This window comes from Octodon degus, unplaced genomic scaffold (genome assembly GCF_000260255.1).
Source record: "Octodon degus isolate 3935 unplaced genomic scaffold, OctDeg1.0 scaffold00006, whole genome shotgun sequence".
NCBI lineage: Eukaryota > Metazoa > Chordata > Mammalia > Rodentia > Octodontidae > Octodon > Octodon degus.
Window position 1 is genome coordinate 29,674,775 of NW_004524582.1, and position 23,228 is coordinate 29,698,002.

The 23,228-nt window shown below is 54.2% G+C and overlaps 1 protein-coding gene and 1 pseudogene across 1 annotated transcript in view; one reads left to right on the top strand and one right to left on the bottom strand.

Annotated features, from left to right (window-relative positions):
• Evc2 (EvC ciliary complex subunit 2) overlaps window positions 1-23,228 on the bottom strand; it is a 108,160-nt gene that overhangs the window by 82,326 nt on the left and 2,606 nt on the right. Inside the window, exons 3-9 of the mRNA XM_004624671.2 lie at window positions 21,368-21,528; window positions 19,512-19,580; window positions 17,210-17,396; window positions 16,130-16,239; window positions 14,232-14,285; window positions 4,019-4,153; window positions 1,134-1,273 (exon numbers count right to left, since the gene is read on the bottom strand). Of these exons, the coding sequence (XP_004624728.1) occupies window positions 1,134-1,273; window positions 4,019-4,153; window positions 14,232-14,285; window positions 16,130-16,239; window positions 17,210-17,396; window positions 19,512-19,580; window positions 21,368-21,528 (856 nt within the window). The remainder of the gene's footprint in view (window positions 1-1,133; window positions 1,274-4,018; window positions 4,154-14,231; window positions 14,286-16,129; window positions 16,240-17,209; window positions 17,397-19,511; window positions 19,581-21,367; window positions 21,529-23,228) is intronic.
• Window positions 12,406-12,796, top strand: LOC101583566 (annotated as a pseudogene).

Here is a 23,228-nt window from a genome sequence, read left to right on the forward strand (position 1 = left end):
CCCTCGGAGCCTGGGGTCTGCAGCTGCTCTGCCCAGCCTGAGCCCAAGCCCGCATGCACCAGCCCGAGCCCTTGAGCCAATCGCTCAGCATCTCCCAACCCTCATCCACACAAGGGTCAAAGCAATGGTCTCTTTACAGGACTGCTGAGAGGATTCTGATAGCTCGTACATACCGCCCAGCACAAAGTTCTATTGTACACAGATAGAACAGAATAACTCCCCATTAAATAAAAAGAGAACACTCAATTCAGCACAGCAAACTATCACACTTGGTCCTCGTTGCTGGAACAAAATACCTGATACCCAAAATTAAGAAGGAAAGGTTTGTTTAGCTCATAGTTAGTGGAGGTTTCAGTTCATACTCGGGCTGGAGCCAAGGCAGAGTGGCACAGGGCAGAGGGCAGCCATTCATGGCTACAGAAAACAGCAAGAGCCAAGAGGGAGGAGCGGCGGCTGCAGCAGCTAGCAAGCCCCTCTCCCCTCCCCATACTGTCTTCAGGCCGCCCGCCCCGGGCCGGGGGCAGCACTCACACCCGTAATCTCAGCACTGGATCATGAAGTAATCACAAACTCTAGAGGCTGCCCTAACGACTGCACGAGGCACTGGGGACAACTAGATGCAAACTGTGACATGTGGTCTCTTTTTAGCTGCCTCTCTTCTGTTTTACTAGACTCCACACCTCACTCCACACATCGATGACACCTGGCCACTTGTACCTCATCAGCTACATCTAGCTTGCTCCTGTCCTTCCCTCTGGCCCTTCTTTCCTGCACCTGAGAAGGTTTTCCTCACTTAACGCACTTGGAAAGCTTCTCTTTCACCAACAGGAATCAGTCACATCATACTTCCTCTGGGAAGTATATCCATGACCCCCAGAACCAATGACATCCTCCTCTGGACTCAGCCAGCTTACACCTTCCTGTCAGCAAGCTGTGTGGTCACACCTCTTGCCCAGCTCACTGCGCTGCCTCACAGCAGTAGCTGTGTCTCACTGACCCTTCGGCTAATTGCTGAGCGCAGCGTTTGCTGCACAGCAATTGCTGGGTTTTGATTACTGAATGATGGTGGAATGACAAACTGAGTGAAGGGCACACTCTCCCCCATCGCACCGCATGGGGCTGGTAAGTCTTACTCTTCCAGGGCCTGCAGCATGCTCCTGGGGTCCTCAGAGGTGAGGGTGCCGATCATCTGGTCATCGAGGGAGAGATCCTCCCCGATCCCGTCAGCCGAGGCGAAGGGCGAGGGCTCCAGCTTGTTCTCAGGATGCAGCATCTGGAGGAGAATTGCAGAAACAGCAACTGTGCGGGCTTCTCGGGCTGCCGTGTGCTGGGCCAGAAGGAAAGGCCAGCTCTTCAGACACAGGACCCGGCCAGCCTGCCACGCTGTGGGCACTCAGGACGCCAGACAAAGTCACAAAAGCCAATGTATGTCCCTTAGGGCACAACTCTCCCCTGCACACAGGTGTTGTGGGGATAAAATGAAGTGATGCAACCCACAGAGACCTACAGAACTATCACGCCATCACCACCACCGGCGCCAGGGAGAGGGAAGCCCATACCGCCTTGACGCAGCGCAACGCCGCAGACCTGGCTGGCTTCCAATGAGCACACAGGATTGGGAGATGGAAGTGACATTAGAGAAAATTAAGCCCCACTTTCTTGTTGTGAATAGATGAGATCTCTGCTTCTCCCACCCCAGGATCATTAGTTCTGCAGAAACGGCTGACAGCTAACAGTTCCCATTTGCCAACTCCTGCTCCTGCACCAGGTAGTACTGGGGGAACTCTGTACGAGTTGTATCATGAAGTGCTGGTGTAGCCCATTTACAGATAAGAGACGCAAGCTCCGAGTGCGCAGTCATCTGCGGAGGCTCCTAAGAGGCGTGCTGACGTCCGCCCAACTCGCTCTGGCTCAGAGACGCTCTTCTTTTTACAGCACATGGTCTCACTGTTTGCCACTATGCTGGCGAAGGAAGGAGAGAGAGAGAGAGAGAGAGAGAGAGAGAGAGAGAGAGAGAGAGAGATGCAAAGATGTCACTCTGCAACACTGGGGAAAAAATACTGCGAGGGTCTCGGGTCCTAATCACGTTCACGCTCTGTGCAGTTGTCCTCCCACAGCTGTACCAATCTGCCTTTAATCTCCAGGAAATAAATCCCATCCGCCATCACAGGAGCAGGGCTCATTCTGTCCCCCTGATGGATGACAGCTTGGGGGAACGCATGCAGGCAGTTTTTCTTCTCAGCTCCTGCCTGCCAAGGAGACAGAGGACCAGAGGACTGGCTGTGCTTTGAAATGGGGGTCCCTCCCCCAACCACCTGCAGTCAGGGACAGCGCCATCGAGGGGCCTTGCAGTGGGGACAAGGCTTCTGTCTCTGGAGAGGCAGGGCCACCAGAAGCCAGGCCCACCCTGGCTCGGCTGCTTGACCCAGGGATCACAGTCTTCTCCACATAAAGTGAGACAGGATGGTCGGTGCTCTGTTACAATGTGGGACCTGTGGGTGACACCGAGTCACAGCGGCTCCTGCTCTCAAAGGCCCTGCACGGACAGTCCCACCTACCAAGGTTGCCCTGGAGGAAGGGAGCTCCGGCGGCTGACAGCCCCCTTGGCTTTCCCTTCTGTCCCTCTCACCATCCGGTAGAAGAACACTCATTCACAGGCACCCCAGGAAGGGGACCACGCTGGCCCTGCCTGCCCTTACTGATAGGTCTTGGTGGGTGTCACCCAGCCCCACCGCACCTCAGGTGGAATGGCTGCTGCGGTTCTGCACCATTCATGGGGCCTGGGCAGGGGCAGGACTCAGCTCCCAACCCAGTGCTCACAGGTCTCTCCCTGTGCACTTCCTCACCCCTCCCAGTGTGCTAGGGACCACTTCCTGCACCGCTTACGGAAACTGAACCGTGTCTCAGGATGTGCTCCTGCAGGAACCCAGACTAAGAGATGGAGAGGTTCAGAGTTGGAGCTAGTAGGTTCTGGCAAGTGCTGGCAGGGAACTCAAAGAGACCCCATAGCCCGCCAGGAAGTGGCCAGCAATGGCTTCCAGGGAAGGAGATACCCAAGTTTAGATTTAGAAGATGGACAACAACTGTGCCAGTCTGAGGAGGGAGGAGAAGCACCCACGTGTGAGCAGCACCTTGGGGACACTGAGTCACCAGGCCTGGGGGAAAAAGGGTGTCACGCAGGGTAGGCGGCAGGAGCCAGGCTAAGGAGGGTGCATTCCCCCGAGGATGGCAGCATGTGGGATGGGGTGGGCCTGGCCCACAGGCGGGCACTCGAATGTGGGGTTCTCGCTGGCAAAAATTTCTCAGAGGACCAAATACAAATCAACCAAAGAGTCCATCAAAGGCCAAGATAAGGAAAATGTGACACGCAGAGCAGAAGAGTATTCACCGTAGAAAGGTAACACACTGTCGCAAGGCAGATGGCTTGGGCGACGCTGTGTGGAGTGAACTAAGCCAGGCACGGAAGGACAGCCGCAAGGTCTCGCCCACGTCCAGAACCCACCCTCACTTAAAGAGCTGATGCCCTGAGGTAAAGAGTGGCGGCCAGGAGGCCGGAGGCAGGGCAGGCAAGGCTGGCCGCAGGCACAGTGCCTCGGCCAGGTGAGAGGAGTCAGTAGAGAGCGTGGCGACAGTCAGGGAGGATGTGCAGGGTGTCCCAGGCAACCAGCAGACAGGATCCAAATGTTCCCAACACAGAGAAACCAGACCTGAGCTCCGTCCCTGGTTGGATCATCCCAGTGCACACGTGAATCAAAATATACCACTGTGCCCCCAAAACCTAGCCAATTACCATGGCTCAATTAAAAACAGAACTTGAAAGAGTATCACCCAGGGAGCTTTTGAAAAGGACTCGAGATGAAATGCACCCCAGGAGGAACAAGCACTCTGTTCCTGAGGGCCCTGGATGTGAGTACTGTCCTTGCAGCCCCAGCCAGGTCTGCCATCCAGCAGTCGGGCTGAGGGATGAATGTCCACCTCGAACTACCACCTGCCCAAACGCCCTGGGAGGAAGACTCACCTGGTGTCCGGCAAGCAGGCTTCCCGGCAGACACTGATAGCGTACCAGGAAGAAAAGTGCCACCCAACTCAGCGCCATGGAGACAAGGAGTCCAATAAAGAAGCCTGCTGCGTGGAGACCGTGGTGGGGGAGGACCTGTAGGGGCAGGAGGGAGAAAGACAGTCACACATGGTCACACGGCCCACCTTCCAGGTCAAGTGGAAGACCAAGAGGCTGAGCAGAAGACGCAGGGGTCAGAAAGGCTGCAGGGTTCTGCAATGAGCTCTACCAGAGACCGGCTGGTCGCCCCGAGATCTTGCTCGCCCTCTCTGTGCCAGAGCATCTTAATGGAGTTCGAAGGGGCAGGGAAGGGCTGAGGAATGAGGGCTGGCACACAAGAGCCCCCCACCCACACCCAGCACATCACATGCACTAAGCATGTTAAGTTCCCACGTCAAACATGCACCACGCTAAGGCAGAGGCCAGGAGATGCCGGCTGCCCCAGGACGTCTTTCCATCGGAGGTGCAGCCCAGACTCCAGGGGCAGAGAGGCGAATGCCAGCCGTGGGGGACACACTGCTGCAGGAGGTAGGCAGGCTGCTCTGCAGCCAGACAGAGTGTGCACAGATCAAGCGTGGCTGGTAGATAAGGAGCCACACCACCCAGATGCCCTCTCAGGAAGGACCTGGTCCCCGGCTATGGGCAGACGACACTGCAACAGCCTGCAGGCTCCAGGACAGAATCAGCCGAACAGCGAAAGTCATGACTACTGATGTCACACCCTTCCTGGACAGCCTACATCAGGTGGGCAGAGCACAGCAGAGGCACGACCACAGCTGTTCCAGCCTGAAGGACACCGTGACAGGCAGCACGTGCTCCTGGGCTTCCTGCCAGGTTGGCTAAACTCTTCTGGCTGGAGCACAGCCCGGCCTTTCCCTCCACCCAGTCCAGATAGTCCCTGCGCCACTGTGGGAGGAACTGACTGTGCCAGGTGCCTGAGAGCACTCGGGTTGATGATCCGCTGGATAGACTCGCCATGGCCCAGTCCACAGCTGCTTGCTGCACAAGACTCAGCACAATCAGAGAGGGGAGGAGCTTCGGGCAGAGCCCAATGAGGCTGCAGCTCCCCAAGGCCCTCCGGCGGCACACAGACGCCCCCAAGCCCCCAGCAATGCACTGTGACAATGCACGTGAAACTTGGCAGACCTGCAGCCCAGGGTTTAAACTTGGAGCTGACCCCTTAGGCCCTCTGCCAGTGCTTACACAATTCCAGACCCCCAGAAGGAAGGCAGGTGTATGAGACTGTTATGGTTTGTGTCTAGCTGCCCCCGCAAAGCCTCATACAGTTGTGGGGTGGACTTCCAGAGTTTGTGATTAACTCATGATCCAGTGGGGTTATGGGTGTGCATGCTGCTGGGATTATGGGTGTGCGCGCTACACCCGGCCTGGGGCAGATGGCCTGAATGCACCTTGAGGGAGACAGACTTGCTCGCTGTGCCCACTGTTGCCACTGCTCCTCCCTTCCCCTCTTGCTGTTTTGCTGAGTTCTGCTGCTGTGAACTGCTGCCCTCTGCCACGTGCCACTCTGCCTTGGAGCCAGCTTTGTATGAACTGAAACCTCCACAAACTGTAAGCTAAATAAGCCTTTCCTTCCTTATTTCTGGGTGTCAGGAATTTGTCCCAGCAATGAGAGAAAAGTAACAGAGATAGGTACAAATAATGTTCTTTTGTAAAACTGGACTAGTCACAGTGGGCCAGGCTGATCAGTTTGGGGAGAGGCAGGATCCTCCCGAGACCCCAGATCTCAGAGGCCAGGCCAGGCCACGCTGCACGCTGGCCTTCCTAAGGACAGTGGTCTCAGGCCCACCAACTTCACATTTTTCTGCTCACTGGCAAACATACCACACCCTCCTCTGTCTCCGAAGCTGCTTCCAGAGGAGCCAGCCTAGGGGAGCAAGTTTAATTCACAGCAGCCACAGAGGAGGGCAGCACTTGTGGCTTAGGAGCCAGCAGACCACGATCCTGTTCCCCATCCCTGTGGCCACAGTGCAGGGGACAGTCAAGGTTAAGTCTTTCCAACAGACCCACGAGCCCACCCGACCTTCTGGACCATGGGGCTGGATTAGGCCAGACCGGGATCCCATCCAGAGTCTACCAGAGCCTGAATTAAGCTGTGGCAACACATATACTGTGCTGATTAAGGACGGGCCTCTGTCCACACAGATGGTTGGGATCCAATTCTGCTTCCTGCTCTGCCCTCTGGACTCCTGAATTTCGATTAGCTCCAATTCTGCCTAGCAGGTTCTTCATCTGTGCTGGAAATATTCCTCTGGGCCCTGAGCCCTGTGCCCTGTGCCGACTGTGTACCTACTGGAGAAGAAAAAATCAATAACTGGATAAGTTAAGAATAGCACAGCACGGGGCAATGCTAAAATATTGATAGGATGGAGACAAACGAAAGTCTCTAAAGAGAACAAAGGAGCAAGGGGTTGGCAACCTGCTTTCAAGCTTTGTTCTCTAAGGAGGCAGCAACTTGTTTTTTCAGTGTTCGGAAGAGGCACGGGGTCCTAGGAGGAGTGACTGATTTTGATCACCTACAAGATGCGGGGCTCTGGGGTAAGCGTATTGGTGAGCTCAGCGGTGCCCTCCAAAGAGACATGGTGAAGTCCCAACTCTCTGGATCTACGAATGTGAGCTTTCTGGGGAACAAGGCCTTCGCCAGCGTAATCAAGTCCAGATGAGGAGGTACTGGGTTAGGGTGGCCCTCTCATTTTAAAGAGAGGACAATGAGGAGAGGATGGTCCTGCAGCTGAAGACGCAGGGCTTTTGGAGCCAAGAAGAAGTGGGAAGAGATAGGGAAGGACAATGGGCCTTCGGCCGCAGTGCACTTCAGGCTTCTGGCCTCCGGGGCTGGGAGAGAGCGGATTTCTGTGTGCTACGGAGCCAAGCTTACAGTGATTCGTCATGGCAGCCAGAGTACCTGACACAGTGCACAGCCAGCTTCAGCTCACTCTTCCACAGCCCCATCGCACCCAGACAAACCAAGGTGCAGAGATTAATAATGAACGTCCTCAGCTAAGAAATGCAAGATAGCACTGTGCTGGACTCTGGCATCTGCAGTCTTCCCGCCAGACCACGCCACCTTCTGTCCAGGAGGCCGTGAACTTTCCTAAATCATCTTTAGTCCCAACTTTCGGCTCCACTGCAGAAAACATGGCCCTCATGTGACTGATGGGAACAAAAGCAAAGACTGGGACAGAATGACAGGGGTAAAAGGCGACAAGAGCTCCCTGACACACTTGCCCCCACCTCCACCTCTTAATCTGTCTCTTGAGATCTGACTCCCTTTGGCCACGTGTGTGGGCAAGAGGATCTGAAAAGCAGGCTGCAGTGGGCCATCCATGGAGCAGACCTAGCTTAGCTGCCAGGACAGCTACAGCAATGCTGCTTGTATCAAGAAAGATGTCAGGCCAGCTCTGGGAATTCCAGCAGCCTCTACATGTATCTGCAGGTCTTCCTGACCCTAAGTGACAGGCCGATGTGGGTGGAGCCAGCCTCCTTGGAGTAAGCCCATTCTGGCCTCCCATCTGCAGTCATCCATGGTGCTGTACTGCACGAGGCCCTGATTCCTACACGTCCACAACACCTTGGCACTTCCACTTCCCCCACGAAGATGATCACAGAAGAATAAAATCTCATGATGCAGCTTTCTCCAAAGAAGCTCCACGCAGCCACTAATTACCACCATTGTCCTTGGTCCTCGCTCACCATCAACACCATCATTACCACCATCATCTCCTTCCTCACCACCATCACCAGCATCACCAAGATCACCATCATTCTCACCATCACCACTGTCCCCCCAAAGCCTCAGTGCTCATGGGTGGGGCTTTGGGGACGTGGTTGGATCCAGTGTGCGTGACTATGGATTGAAGGGGTGTGATAACTAAATTATCACAGGAGGAGGGGCCCATGAGTAGGCATAAGTAATATGCCTACTAAGCCTAGGTAATGTGCATTACTATAACACGGTGGTACCCCCTCTGAATATTCATGATTGGCTCAGCATAGCCCTGGGTGTGGGGAACAAAAAGGCCCACTCTGAGCGTGGGTGGTGCTGACCCCTAGGCTTGTAGCTTGAATGGAATAAAAGGGAAAGGAAAAAAAGGAAAAAAAAAAAAAAGGGAAAGGGAAGCTCACGGCTCCCTGCTTCTACGCTGCTGGGCCTCTGCACCACGCTACCCTGCCCTGCAGCCAGCCAACCACGGAAGGAAGCCTCTGCAAACCAGGAGTTAAAATAAACTCTTCCTCCTTTGACTTGTGAGTGTAATCAAGGTATTTTGTCCCAGCAATGAAAAAGTAACTGCAACAACCACCATCCTCCCCACCGTCATGGCTACCTCGCCACTGTCATCGCCACCATCAGTGCTATCTCCCCACCGCCCTCCCGCAGCTCATGTGCAATGATTAGACACCAAGCCCCAGCTGGGTTCAATGTTTCACATACTTTAATCCCTACAACGGCAATGTGAAGTGGGTCCTATTTTAATTCTGATATTAGAAATTATGGTAAAGAACAAATAAGTAAATGGCCCAAGTCCCAGAGGCATTAGGTGGTGGACCCAAGACTCACACCTAGGAGTCCAGGGACTTCCATAACCACAGCTGGCACACTAGGGTCAGGCTCCAGCTTGGCCTCTGGTCGCCAGGGGGTGCCTTACTATGACATGCTGGTTGCCCCTCTGAATCTGCAGTCTGCCTTTCTGGGAATGGGTCAGACAGCAGGGGAGGATTTCTAATTCATGTGTTTAGTCAGAAACCATTATCTCTTAAAACAATCTCTAAGCATCAGAACTTTTATTTAATTTCTTTTCAAGTCAACTTTTATTCCCTTTTTATCTTGTAAACATTTAAAACCCAGAATTCTCTGTCCATTTCACATGTACAGAAACAGAACTTTGCTATAGTTCAATAGACACGAAACTCTACTTCAGTGATTATGTCGCAGCAGGTTACCAGGTATAATCCAGAGATCGGGTATGGTGGTAAGCTTTGCTGATGTTCTACACAATTCCCAAAGCTGATGAGCCCCGGCTGGGTATGGGACGGAAGAGGGACATGGCCCCGCTCCAGGGAGGGAGGGGCGTTATGTGGGCAGTGCGCCCAGCCAAGCCTGGGAAGCTGTGGTCTAAGATGAAGCCACGGCTCAGCGCAAAGGGCCAAAGGACTTGTCCCCAGAGGTGTCCTGGTGGGCATGGAGAATAAGCAGGGAGTCATGGGCGGGACCCACAGGTGCCAAGGGAAGCAACCAGGGCCCAGACACCTTTGGGATCAGGCCTGGGATTCACCACATCTTCTCAAGAACTTGGGAGGATGGGGTGGCAGTTCCTGGCAGGAGGATACATGGCCAGGTCAGCCAGCAAGGGCAACTCCAGCTGCCACATGCCCTCAGTCAGGAGAGCGTAAGACATGGTAGGTGAGAAATGAAGGTGCTGGCCCAGCAGGAAGTGCTAAGGAGACCTTGCACTCCGACCCAGCCCTGCCCCAACCATGCTGCAGAACCCTCGGCCTCCCCCCGTGCTGCAGGGGCCTCGTCTGGAAGGCAAGGACAAAGGTAGCCCTGGAACTTCATTTCTGAGCATGCACTGGGAAGAACCAAAGGCACACACTCCCACCAAAACCTGCACCTCCATGTCCACAGCAGCACTGCCCTTAAGAGCCAGCGCAGGGAGGGGCCAGCATTCTGCTAAACAACAAGATGCTGCACAGCCACCACGGACTATCACACAGCCAAAGAAGGAAAGATGACCTGGTACGTGCCACACCAGGAATGCAAAACACAGCGCTACGCTGAAGCAACCAGGCCCAAAGGCGGCACAGTTGTCTAAAGGCTCTTCAAAAGGAACGCTTTAAAGGCTGCGATCCCACCAGCGCACAGACATGCCGGAGAACTGCTGGTAGAGGCTGGCTGCAATTACGCGATAACGTACACACAGCCTGGCAGAGGCAAGAGGCCCACTTCTCAGTGAGGGTTCTCTCTGGTGGCCAGAATGCTGCTTCATTCTTCCAGCCCTTCTGGATGTGGAGGGTGGAGGGCAGACGTCAAAGGTCCACCCGGGCCTGTCTTAAACCCTGGCCATGACCCCCAAACCCAGAACGCAGCAGCGTGAAGGCAGTGGGAGACCACACAGAACCTACAGACAGCCTTCTCCCAGGAAGGGATTTTAGGGGTGATTTTGCTGAAATTCTTTGCTTTGAGCTAAAGACCCAAGGAGCAGAGGACATTGGGGGCTTGCTGACCCTTGTCCCATTGCCCCAGGCGCACAGACTGTCACCCCACCAAACAGCTGACGGTGCTGGGAAAAGCGAGCGCTCAGGGGTGAGCACAGGTGGAGACCACCACACTCCCTGGCGTGCTCCGGCAACTCGACAGCTCAGGCTGCGACTCAGAGCAGAAAGCACACGCGGCACGTGCGTCCCTACCCCGAAGGTGGCCCTGGGTGTTGGGATTAGCCAGATCCCAGGTTTTCACTCTGACGTTAAGGTCTTGTCCTGGACAGAACTTCCTTGCGATGTCAATGAGCACAATTTAAATGTCATCCAGAGGAGCGACCTCACTGCCACTGTGCCAAGGCTCAGCAGCTGCTGCTGTGCCTTGGCACCCCGCAAGGAGGGCCACCAAGGAGCCTCAAGAGGTGGAGGTGGGAGCCACGCAGGGTCCTGAGGATGTCTAGGAGCTGTCAAAGCACAGGAAAGGACAGAGCAATGCCCAAGAGACGTGGAAAGACAGGGTCCCGGGGGCACTGGGAGCCCCGGAAAGGGGCCCCTCAGACACAGCCAGCAGGGCTTGTGCTCTAAGGGGTACCACTGCAGTGCGGGCCTGGGGCATGGGAGCACATCTCAGGGTGGGGAGGACAGCAAAAGTGCTCTGGGCAGTTCTCCGTGGCCTCGGAAAAGACGGGACACAATAAGCTGGCAGGTGCCATGCAAGCGCTCAAGTCCAACTCCAGGCCATGCCCCATGTCCACAGCTACAGCCTCCCTCTGCCGGGCCCCAGGGCCCCCAAAGAAGCTTGTTTGTGAGAAAGCCTCATATCTTCGAAGCTATCTACTGAAGGGTTCCTTCTTACTAATTACCACGTACTCTTTTAATCCTTTTGGTTGGTGGTGGTACCAGGGATCAAACTCAGGACCTTGCACTTGGCAGGCAGGCTCTAAGCTAGCCCTCGCTGCCTCTGTGTACTATACATGCCTCCACAAGCTCCTCGTTTATCTTTCTTACAGTGTTTAAGTGTGAAGCTTCAAAGTTCTTCCATACTGAAACCCATGTCTTTCCTCTCGCCCCAGTGTTATTTTCACAACTCGCTTTATCTGTTTACATCTTAATCTAATTGCTCTATTTTTCCTTACAGAAGACCCACTCACCGGCCCCAATTCACATAAGGCCGTTTGCCTCCAGCATTCTGTTACAAAGTACATGTGCAGATATTCTCTTGTTCCCTTGGTCTGGCTTCACTGGCACGCACCACAGTGCTGCCCGCCTGTCACATGTTTAACATTTGCTGGGACAAATCTTTACATATTACTTTTCACCCTCAAAAATCCCCCATTGAGTTTCATAAATAAGTATCTTCAGGTGAAACTCGACGTGATCACATTGCCCCCAAAGCCACATTAGAATTATTATTGGAATTACACTCTAAAGAAATGTGCAGGGCTAGGGAGATAGCTCACAGTCGAAGCGTCTGCCTAGAACGCGCACGGGCCCAGGTTTGATCCCACGTACCGCATGCTGTGCTGGCACCATGCTGAACTGGCTACCAAAACTAGGCATGGTGATGCACACCTGTAATCCCAGCCCTGGGGAGGCTAAGACAGGAGGAGTCCAGGCTGCATAGCCAGACCCTGTACTGAATAAGTAAACAATTTTAAAAGATTTAAAAAAGAAAGAAGCCCGACAATGAGTCTAAATGCCTCTCTGGATGAGGCCTGAGATGCTAGCGGCAGAGTAGATGAGCTGCTCCCTGGCCAGCACCAGCCCCTTCACAGGAACACCTGGCCTGAGGCGCGGTCTCAGCCATCAGAGACCTGCACAGTGTCCTGCATGGTGTGACATCTTTGCCTCTCAGACACTCCTCATTCAGGAGGCAGAGAGGGACAGACGACTTCTTGAAAGGAAATGGACAGAAGCTTTTGGAGACCCCTTTTCCGGACTAACAGCAGTCAGTTTCAGCTTCAGAAAAGAAACAAGAAGCAAAGGAAATGATGACGTCATTTTCACGTGCTACGCAGTGAGCGACTTCACGTGTTTTTAAATGAGAGATGGAAATTTTAGGGGAGCTGGTCTCGTGCTGCAGCAACGCGAGTGGGAGCACAGGAGCTCGGGCTCGGAGCGAAACACTTTCTGATTGTTTTAAGAAAATGGCAGACAAACCAGACATGGGGGAAATCGCCAGCTTCGATAAGGCCAAGCTGAAGAAGACGGAGACGCAGGAGAAGAACACCCTGCCGACCAAAGAGACCACTGAGCAGGAAAAGCGGAGTGAGATTTCCTAAGAGCCCAGACAATTCCCCGCCCCCGTCATCTCCGAGACCCCCCAGTCATGATGTGGAGGAAGAGCCACTTGCAAGATGGACACGAGCCACAAGCTGCACTGTGAACCCGGGCATTCCGCGCCGATGCCACCGGCCCGTGGGTCTCTGAGGGGACCCCTCCAATCGGACTGCCAAATTCTCCGGTTTGCCCTGGGATATTATAGAAAATTATTTGTATGTTAAATGAAAATAAAACACATCTCGTGGCATGGTAAAAAAAAAATTTAGGGGAGCTGCAAGCCACATTGGGGGCCCCTCCACACCACCTTTTGTCTCACATCTGGTCAATACTGATGAGTTCAGTCAAGGGAGTTCATTGGGTGAATGTCACCTACAGGGCAAGGCACTGCAGGGGACACAGGGCTAATCACACTCAGCCTCTGCTGGCAGGAACTCAGACCAGGACAAACAGCTGCGAGCTGTGCTGCTGACGGCCCGGCTGGACAGTCACTTGACCAGGCCATCTCTCCGTGAAGGGCTTGGAGGCCACCCAGAGGCAGTGTACCCCATGCTTGATGTGGGCTGAGTCTGTCTCATCACCTTGCAGCCCAGCAGAAAGGAGGTAAGTAGCCTGAGAGGTGTGCCGCTCTCCTGCCAACTCGCCTGGGAAGGGCTCTTGCATGCTGGCAGCTGGCCTATTCCACGCTACACCCCAACACACTTCCCTCTGTGCGCTCTCCCTGGAGTCAGCTGCAGCCCCGAGCACGACCCCAAGTAGACCTGTGAGTGCTCCCAGAGGTCACCAGCCTGGAGGAGCTCTTGGGGAGCTAAGATCCTAAGACCTTGGGCAAATGACTGGTACTTGGTCTGTATGCCTTGGCTTTCCCATGTGCTAAGGGGGGGTGATGTATAATCTCTCATGAGATGGGTGAAGATGACAGGGCGTGGTGGACATAAACTGCTTGAAAGACTTGGCACCCTGCAGATGCAGACTGGAATCCAGAGAAAGTGTTACCGAGGGGCGTGCCTGGGAGGGTGAGTGGCAGACTAAGGAGGGTCATGCCCTCCTCCCTGCGGGCAGCGCCACCCAGCTGGCTGGGTCCCACACAGAGCAAAACGAGACTCAGAGGGCAATGCAGGGCCCCCACCTCACACCCCTGCAGGATCGTGTGAGCCAATCTCTCTAACAGTCTACACACACTGCCTACAGGCCCCGGCTCTCCGGAGAACCTGAAGGAAGACGCGCCAGTGACCGAGCCTCAGCGAGTGCAGGGTGAGAGTGTGAGTGGGACAGCGCCGAGCAACAGCACACTGGTAGGCAGCACTGCACATGCCAACCATGACTGGCCGGTGCAGGGAGGCCGGCCAGGCAGGGTGCTGGGCTCTGGGCCCATCTGGGAAGGCGAAACGTAACCCCAGCCAGAACTAACTGCAAACACTGGGGACAGGAAGGTGCAGGATAAACAGCAGTGCAGATCACCAGGTGGCATCTCGGCCTGTCCAGGCAGTGGCCAACTGCCTCCCAGAGAGATGGTCATCCAGGAAAGCCAGCCAGCCCAGGATCACGTGGAACTCAACACTGCAGGCATCCCCCAGTGCTTCTCCCGGGCTCCAAGGACAAACCAGAGACCCGGACACCCCAAGCCAAGGCCATGGGCTCACCAGATAGGCAGGGGGCTCAGGCATGCGTTGTCACTTACTGTTATCTTTTCAGCCACTGTTATGGTCAAGAGGGTTTGCAGCTGTGTTCTGTTCTACAAAAGAAAGAAGAGGGTGTTGTGCTGACTGCTGCTGCAGTCTTGCAGATGTGGGGGCACCTGGTGTTAGTTCCAACCCACAGTGCCTGGGGCTGCACTTGCCCTAACTTGCAGGCCAGGAGAGCCCAAGGGGGACCCAGGGTGCCTTTGGAACAGAAGCCTACTGCGGAAAGGTCGGGCTTTCTCTACCGGGGGCTCACGGAAACTGAACACTAGTTTCCCAACCCCAATACCTGTGGGTGTGGGCCTAGTCCCAGTGCCTTTAGTGTTCTGCTGCTGGGAACACACAGAACCTGGGAAAATAAAGGTGATGCCACCATGCCTAGCGGTGCCCAGGAGTGCCAAGGCAGTGTGTCTGAGCCTTCTTCCTGGGGGCCGGCAGGACACCGATGCATGACTGCACGGCAGGACTGGGTCGTGGTCACAGCCACACTTCCTGGGCTGCCCCCCAGCTCCATCACTCCCAGCAGTCTGCCCGTGGGCCGGGGGCTGACCTGCCTGGGCCTCCGTCCACTGAAAACAGAGGCCATCCACACCGGAATGCTCCGCGATCAAACCACGGAATTCAGAGCTGGGAAGTGCAAGGCTGCTCACGGTGGCAGGGACTGGACCACGCCCAACCCTGCCCCCCGCCAGCCCTGCTGGAGACACTGGGTCCTGGGCTGCACCACAGCTTTGGCTCCAAACCCCGGAGGAGAAAGGAGCTTCAAACATCACTCCATTTTGAATTTCTGGCACTTGTCTTAAATTTTTATTTTGACTGACGCGGTTTCCTAGGCTCTGACATTGCTGCAGGCACTGGGAGTGGGGGAGCAGTCACCCTTCCTTCTTACCTCTCTGTGCTGTTCGACTTTGCACCTAATCATGTCCTGATGGCTCTCTCTTTTCTGACAGTTCCACGTGGTGTTCTTGTATTGGGTCTTTATCATCTTAGCATCTTTCCTTTCCTCTAATTTTATCTGCAGTTTTCTTCCTGTTGCAGCAGAAAAGCTGCGCGGGCCCCGTGGCAGCCTTGGGCTCCAAGAGTGCCCGGGAGGAGCCCCACTGCATGTCTCACTGACTGCCACATGACCTGGGCAGTCACAGCCACACTGGAAGCCACACTTACTATGCCTATGAAAAGGTCTCTCTCCAGAGGCTGAAGTCAGAATAAAATGGCAAAAGGAACAGAGGCACCAGGAGCTCCTGCCCACAAGGCCCGCACTGCCCTGACGAGCGCCCTGAGCGAGGTGCCTCCTGGATGCACAGCCCACAGCTCCACTGCAAGAGCAGGTGCTCAGAAAGAGACGAGCAACAGAGCAACAATGGACAGAACACCGCCAAGGGCTCGGCTCCGCTCCCAGGATACACCTGCCGAAGCCCTGAGCCTCAGCAGACAGACAGTGACTGCTGGGAGACAGGGCCTTTGAAAGGATAATCAAAAAGAATGCGGGTGGGTTAAGGTGGGATCCACCTGATAGGGCTGGGGTCCTTATAAAAAGAAGAGAACAGACACACACGCGACAACTGCATGTGGACATGCGAGAAGATGTTCCACGCAAGCCAAGGACAGAGGCAGGAGGAGCCACCTCCATCTGGCAGCCGGCAGGGATGCGACACTACTTTTGTTCTCCAGGAGCTGCCTGCTTTGTGGCACTTTGTTTCCACAGCCCTGACAAACTCAAAGGGATGCTAGTGACAGTTAACTGGCTACGGCTGCGGAGGCAGCAAAGATCTGGAGTGTTTATCCCTACCATCGGCCCATGTGGGGCACTGAAGGAATGAAAGAGGGACACATCTCGCGTCCTCCTCCTGAAACAACCTCCCACGAGTGACAAGACAGAAATCAATGAAGGCAATACCGGTGACAAGCTCTGAAAAGTGAGCTGGGCAGGAAGGCTCAGGTGCTCCTTAGTGCCGATGGCCCCAGGGTCCAGCGATGCCGTGTAGCTGACCAGGTAGGAGTCGCCCACTGCTCAGAAAGAAGCACATGCGCATCAGAGGGGACAGCACAGCGCCCCGCCCCCCTTGGCCACGACCCCGGCCCAGCAGAGTTCATTTCATAGGGGATGGAAGATTCTGGGAGTGGTCGGCTGAGGAGAACAGGCTAGTCACAAGCCAGCCACTCCCCAAAGCCCCACCTGTGAGCACACAGGTAACAACTCTAGGAGTACTTCATGGCTCAGGGAAGGGACCCAGAGACAGGCAGTGTGGCCATGTGTTGCAGTCTGCATCCAGGTGTCACCGCAGAGTCTCCTGTGCTCACAGGTGGGGCTTTGGGGAGTGGCTGGCTTGTGGCTGTGTGACACCAGGACTCAGGGTAAGTGACACCTAAATGGGAGTGGCATGACGCTGGGCATGGGTAAGGGGAAAGAGACGAGAGGAGGTCAGGCTGCTGCTTGCTTCTCCACGGCCTCTGCCCACCATGCCATGGACTGTCTGCCCTGCAATGCCCTCTGCCAGGCAGTCCTGCCTTGGAGCCAAGCAGCTATGGACTGAAACTTCCACAAACTATGAGCCAAAATAAGCCCTTCCTCTTTTAACTTGTCGGTGTTGACTATTTTATCAAAGAAAAAGAAAAGTGCCCAAGACAAGAGATGTCACGTTAGAACAGAATTCTGCAAGCCCACCTGTGGGAATAGCTTGACGTTCCTCTACATCCACCTTCTGCTTGAAATTCCCCATTATAAAAATTGAATTTTTTTTAATCCCATAGAATTCTGTCCCCAAATTGCACATCCCCTACCGAAGTGATCAGGTTTTTGGACTGCAGATGCTGAGTGGCGGTCTCTTCCTTTGCTACCTGGATAATCAATGGGTTAGCTGATCAGAGCCTAAACCAGGTGAACAGACATGTCTAGAACATACTGCGCCTGCGCCACATTAACCTGCGAATATTTTTATCATTTTCCATCCCTGGTCTAAGCGCGCTCTGCTGTTACCTGGCAGGAATGGCTTTCTGAAAGCCTGCAATCCATCTGGGGTCTTATTTCCAGTTGAGTCTCTGACAGTGAGGCCACTGATGTCATCCAGCAGGAGCAGGTCCGAGAGGTTGGCTGCCGAGGGTGCCTGGGTGTTGTTCACGACCAGATGCACACGCGCCGTCTGGGATTCGCTCTGCCCGGACACCTGGGACAGGAGGAGGTGAGAAAGGGGCAGATGTGCTGCCAAGGCCAGCTTCCGAACTCGACACACGAGCCCGCCCGTGCTCCCCCGCTCTGGCAGACGTTCTGAGAATTTACTGGGTCCCTGATTTCCAAGCCCAGGAGGGATCTGACCCGCACACGCCAAGCTGTTGCTTGCAGACAGTCTCAAAGAAAGTGGGATTCTGAAATGCAAGGAAATCTTCCCTGCAGAGACTCTCAGAAGAAAAAGGTCCAGACGCAGCAGTCGTCAGGCCACAAAGACAGTGACACGCAGCGCTCCGAAGAAGAGCAAACAGTGGCTTCGGATACACAGCCCCAGAGCCGCGCTCTGCGATGCCACCTGAGCTCCAGAGAGCCCCGCTGCTCCCCGGCTCCCGGCCCACCTCCCCCACGCAGGTTCTTCCCAGCCACAGGACAAGGGGCTTCAGTGTGGGCCCCGTGCAGGGCCCCAGCGGCTGGCTCGCCACCTGCTGGGCCCTGCGTCCCTGCCCTGCTGCCTCCTCTCAGCCTCACTCTTACCACCTCTGCACCTGCTTCTCCCAGCTCTGCTGAAAGAGCTGCAGGAGCTGAAGGAAGAGAGGAGGCAGTGTACTCTCCAAGACACGCCAGTGTAAAGAGCAAGCTCAAGCACCACGTGATCTATGCTGCCTACAAAAGAGAGGAAGGCACGGACATGTACATATGCATGTGCACACACATGCACACTCATACCAGCACGCAGAAGGCAGACAGTGCCACCAGAAGCAGATACGAGAAACAGGTAACGCTGAGAATATCCAGGAAAATGAGTGGACTAATGCGCGACCCACAGGAAAGTGAGGCTGGGGTCATGAATAAGCTCAACTGCACTGTCAAAATCCTGCACATCCCAAGGACCTGGCTCTCGCCCTGCTCCTAGGAGATAACCTCGGAGGCTCTTGACACAGCCAGCCTGGAGAAGCTTTCGGATGCCTATGGCCTTGGCCCACACCAGATATTTGTGGCCAACAATGTGACCTGTGACAGGTGACAGGTGACAGGGGCCACACTGTCCATGTGACCTCTGGAGGGACAGGAGACCACGTAACTGATGCCAGTCTGATGGGTGCTCCAAGCCAATGTGACTGAACCCTGAGAGAATCCCGGCCACCAAGGCTCGGGAGAAGCTCCCTGCTTGGCGGTCCTGCCTGTCACACATTACTGCTGGGAGAGCCGAGCACTGTCCATGCAGCTCCCTTGGGGACAGACACCTGGAGACTCGAGCTTGGTCTGTCCTGGGCTCTGCCACGTGCACCTGACGTCTTTGTTGACTTTACTGTGTACCTTTTGCTGATACACAGAAAAGCTGATACACACAGTTCTAAGGAGCTAACAGACTTGAAACAAAGTTCCAGAACCATCCAGTCCCATGCTGATGTCTATAATCAGGAAGTAAATATGTCAGACTTTATTCCCTGTTCCCTGTAAATGTTTGCCAATGATACTTTATCTAAAGAAGCCCCTGACCTGAATGCGGCCATAAAACAGATCCGATCCTGTTATGCCTGGGACCCTAGAAGCCACATTGTGAAGAAGGCTTAGTTGCTGGCTGACGGAATTTGAGGAACTGAGTGGCTCAGGAGGATGCTGATGTCATCAGGCAGAGGAACCCATCAGTGAGCTCAAAGCTCAAGGGACTCACTGGGACATGGGACCTAACTGGAGGAGGCCAGGCCCGGGAGTACGGGTGGGTTGCCCTTCAAGGGGGTCTCTTGACCCCCCTCCTCTCTGACTCTTTCCCTTCCCCTCTGCTTCCTAGCTGCCATGAGGTGGGCAGCCTTCCTCCTCTGAGGCCCTCCACCATAATTCTTCCTTGAGCTGGCAAACCATGGACTGACACCTCTAGAACCTTGATTCAAATCAATCTTCTTTCCTTTCAGTTGGGTGTGTTGGGTGCTTCCTCCCAGCAATGAAGCAAATGACCGACACAGACTCCATACCATTTTTGTCATTGCTTATGGGTCTAGACATGGTCAGATAAGCCCATAATTTGCCAGTTCTTAAATGCATGACTCTACTGATGTGTGTGAGGTAAAATCCAATTATCTTCTCAAGAATAAGTCACTTCAAGCAAACTCACCAGCACACATTTCTGAAAAATGACTCCATTCTCAGAGATCCCTTGAACATCTCTTGAAGTGTCTCCATCCTACAAGAAAATACGGAAATTATTAGAACATGAAAATATTTTATGCACACACATTAAATAAAAGAATAAGAGGACAAACTTTTTAAAAGAGAATAAAGGGATTACCTCCATTAATCCCTTCTTAAGTAATCTTGAAGATTTTTTCAGCAGCATTTAAGGACTGGGAGAATGTGGACGTGGAATTACCACGCGTCGCTCCTGGTTTGGGAGCATGTGGAGGCCGCCTGCTACCCCCAGACTCAGCAAGCGAGGGCTGCACCTCAGCAGGGGGGCTGCAGGCAGCGCTGTGAACATCCCGTAAGGGCTGGACGCATAGATCCTGCAGCACCGTGCCCCTGGCCAGGGCTGACTTAGCACAACCACCACACTGTGGCCAGGGACACAGACAGCACACAGCGTGGCCTCCCCATGAGTGAGGCTCTCATGAGCATGGAGAGCCCGGTCATGTCTGTCCTCCACCGGCCCAACAATGGCACCCACAAAAAGACACAGTGAAAAGCCCGGCATCACCATCAGCTGCCCTGGGAGCCGCAGGCTTCTGTCTCCTCCACGATGTTCAGCCCAGGCTTGCCAGTACCCCAGCCCCAGCACTTGAGCCTGCTGGCCTCAGTGCACCGCCTCTACTGGCTGGGCCCCTCCTCCTCGCGGCAGCTGCTGGTGGCACTCCCCACAGGGGTGGCCACGCCTCCTGCTCTCTGCCTAGCCCACCTGCCCCTGCAATGGGTGAGCTGTGGCCTGCACCCCACACCATCATGGCTGCAGGTGACATCATCATCAGGGCAACGGTGACAGCATCTTCCAAGTGCCCGGCATTCTGCCCATCCCTCCGCATGCAGGAATTCTAGTTCTCCCATTTTACAGGCAAGGAAACTAAGTCTCAGACAACCTCACACACAGCAGAGCAGACACAGACACAGAGAAAGTTATGTACAGACGCAGGCAGAGGGGCCGGGGAGATGGCTCTGTACAATAAGTGCTTGCCTGGCAAGCGCAAGGGCCTGAGTTCAATCCCCGAAAAAAAAAAAAAAAAAAAAAAAAAGATGGAGGCAGAGAGAGGAGCCAAGGTGACCTGGGGTCCCCAGGAGCTGGAGGAGGTAGGAAGGGTTCCCCCCAAGAAACTTCAGGGATCACAGCCTTGTCCACACTCCGATTTCAGACGTCTGGCCTCCAGCGCAGTAAAAACTCATTTCTACTGAATTAAGCCACCAGGTCTGAGTTAATTTGCCATGGCTGAACTCAAGGAGCTCTCAATGCCACTTTAAGACACTAAATCTTCCACTGAAAGACTGTGCTCTGAGGAACCAAGACATAAAACAGAACCTGAAATAACAGCAGGGGGAGAGCTGCACCTCAGAGCAGAGGCCTCGGGGCTCGGTTCTGCCCTGGAATACGTTTCTTAACCTCTCTACTCCGCAGTTTCTTGTATGCAAAATGGGAATAGAAGCACACATCACACACATACGATGCTAGGGCTTATAGAAAACACAGGCTAGGCGCCCACAGCTGTTAGAAACGGCATCCTCCCTCAGCATCTGGGCATGACTCGTGCACAACCGCAGCGAAATGCGTTCTCACTGGCTGCCTCAGGCCTGATGCCTCTCTCTGATCACTCTGCGCCACGGGACAAGCACCCGGGGAGGCGTGTGGGTTTGCTCCCCAGTGACGCACACAGTGAGAGAAGAAGCTGGCCTTTTTGAGGAACACAAGCCTTTTCTATGCAGGATAAGCTCAAGACTGGTTTCTTCCCAAACATGTTAACTGCACAGAAGCCCAGATCTGTTCCTTACCAGGCGATGCGTCATAGGAGACTCTCTTTTAAAGAAGCTCTTCCTGGGCCACGGAGGTACGAAAGCAAAGAAGGAATGAGCAACTGGCCCAGGGGAGACTGCCCGAGTTGGGTCTGGGGACTCAATATTCTCCCTGGATTTCATTCCATGCGGTGCCTCTGCTACAAAACAGCAAACACGTGTGTTAGTGAACGCACACAGGTGGCGGGTCCCGATGGCTCAGCTCCAGAGATAGAGGCCACGGTGCATGGAAGACATCTGAGAATGCATGCTGAGTGAGGGTGTAAGAGATGGGTGGGCGGCTGGATGGACAGGCAGACAATGGATAGAAGAATGAACAGCACACTGCAGAGCTGAGGGCTTCGAAGGTGTGTTTCTGAAAGCACGGTTTCCTCACCTGGCTGTGAGCTACTACAGACATTCTTTGACCCCAGCCATGAATCAGAACCAAACCGGAAAAGCCCCGTGGACGTCACTTACACACACGGGTTTGCACAGCCCTAGGGTCCCGCCCTGGCTCCGCCCCTCAACAGCAGAGTCCTGGAAATCATTTCACTTCTCCGTGCCTCAGTTTCCTTGGCTGTAGGGTTGGATATGGCTTGGACGTGATGCATGCACCGGAGAGCCTGGTCTCGGTGAGGCAGCACTAAGAGGCAGGCGAGGTCTTTAAGAAGCGAGGCGAGTGGTAAAGGCGCTCAGCAGGGATTCACACTGGTCCTGTGGGATGGATCCGGCCTCCAGGGGTAGATCTGCTCCCCTAAGAGCGGGTGGTTACACAAGAGGGAGCGCAGCCTCTCCCTGCCCTCCTGCGCTCTGTCCTGCTGAGAGCTCCTGCGAGGCAAGGATACCTCCATGTTTTGCAGCCGAGAAGCCCTTATTAGAGTCCCAGCTGATGTCTCACCTCAGACTTCTGGCTTTCCGGAGTGTCAGCTAAATAAGCTTCTGCGCTCTACAGAGTGAACAGCTTCTGGTGTTTTGTCAGAGTGGTGCAGAACGGATGCAGACGTTAATTCTGAAGGGGACAAAGGACGTCTGACCTCCGTGGTTACTTCCTGACCTCAGCCTAGGGCAGCGCGAGCTCTGATGGCCCTCACAAGGGGACCAGAGCACAGCCAGACACAAACACCTGCGGAGCTGCCCCACATGAAGTGAGCTCCATGAAAGAAATCTAGAATCTTCTCTGCGTTAACATTTTTGCAAATGCCTGAGCGTTATATGTAATGCACAGCAATGTCACCAACATGACCCAGCCTGAGTGCCAGGAGCCCTCCTGAGTGGACGCTGCTTGGTTGTTGGCCAGCTATGGGACTCTGGGCACGTCACACCCATTCTCTCAGTATCAGTTCCTCAGAAGAGCGGGGCTGTCCTCAAAGCCAATTAACCACCACATTGTACTTATCTCCTGAGTGAAAATACTTAGGAATAGCACATGTGTCAGGGTAGGAAACACAATAGTCCTCACTATATTTCCAATACTTAGTCCGCAACTCCTAGGCTCAGCCTCCTGCCTCTTGCCTCAGCCTCCCAAGCAGTTGGGTCTCTAGGTTCATGCCACATGTTAGGGTAACCCGGGTAAAGAAGGTTGATCCTACATGTCAACGCAGGTATCCTCAAAAGAGGAAGGCACTATTTTGGAATATTTTGCTGAGTTCACACACCTATAATATTTAAATGATAGAACTAAACAAAAAAAGGGGATACAGATGAATGTTCATTTTGTATCTGTGTATTCAAAATGGGTAGGATAGACATATAGCTACATTCTCTTAATTCAAGGAATAGAGGCATTTGTTCTAATAGTGATTGTAAATAGGATATCATGTCTGCATCTTGTACAACAAATAACCACTTGGAAGACAGT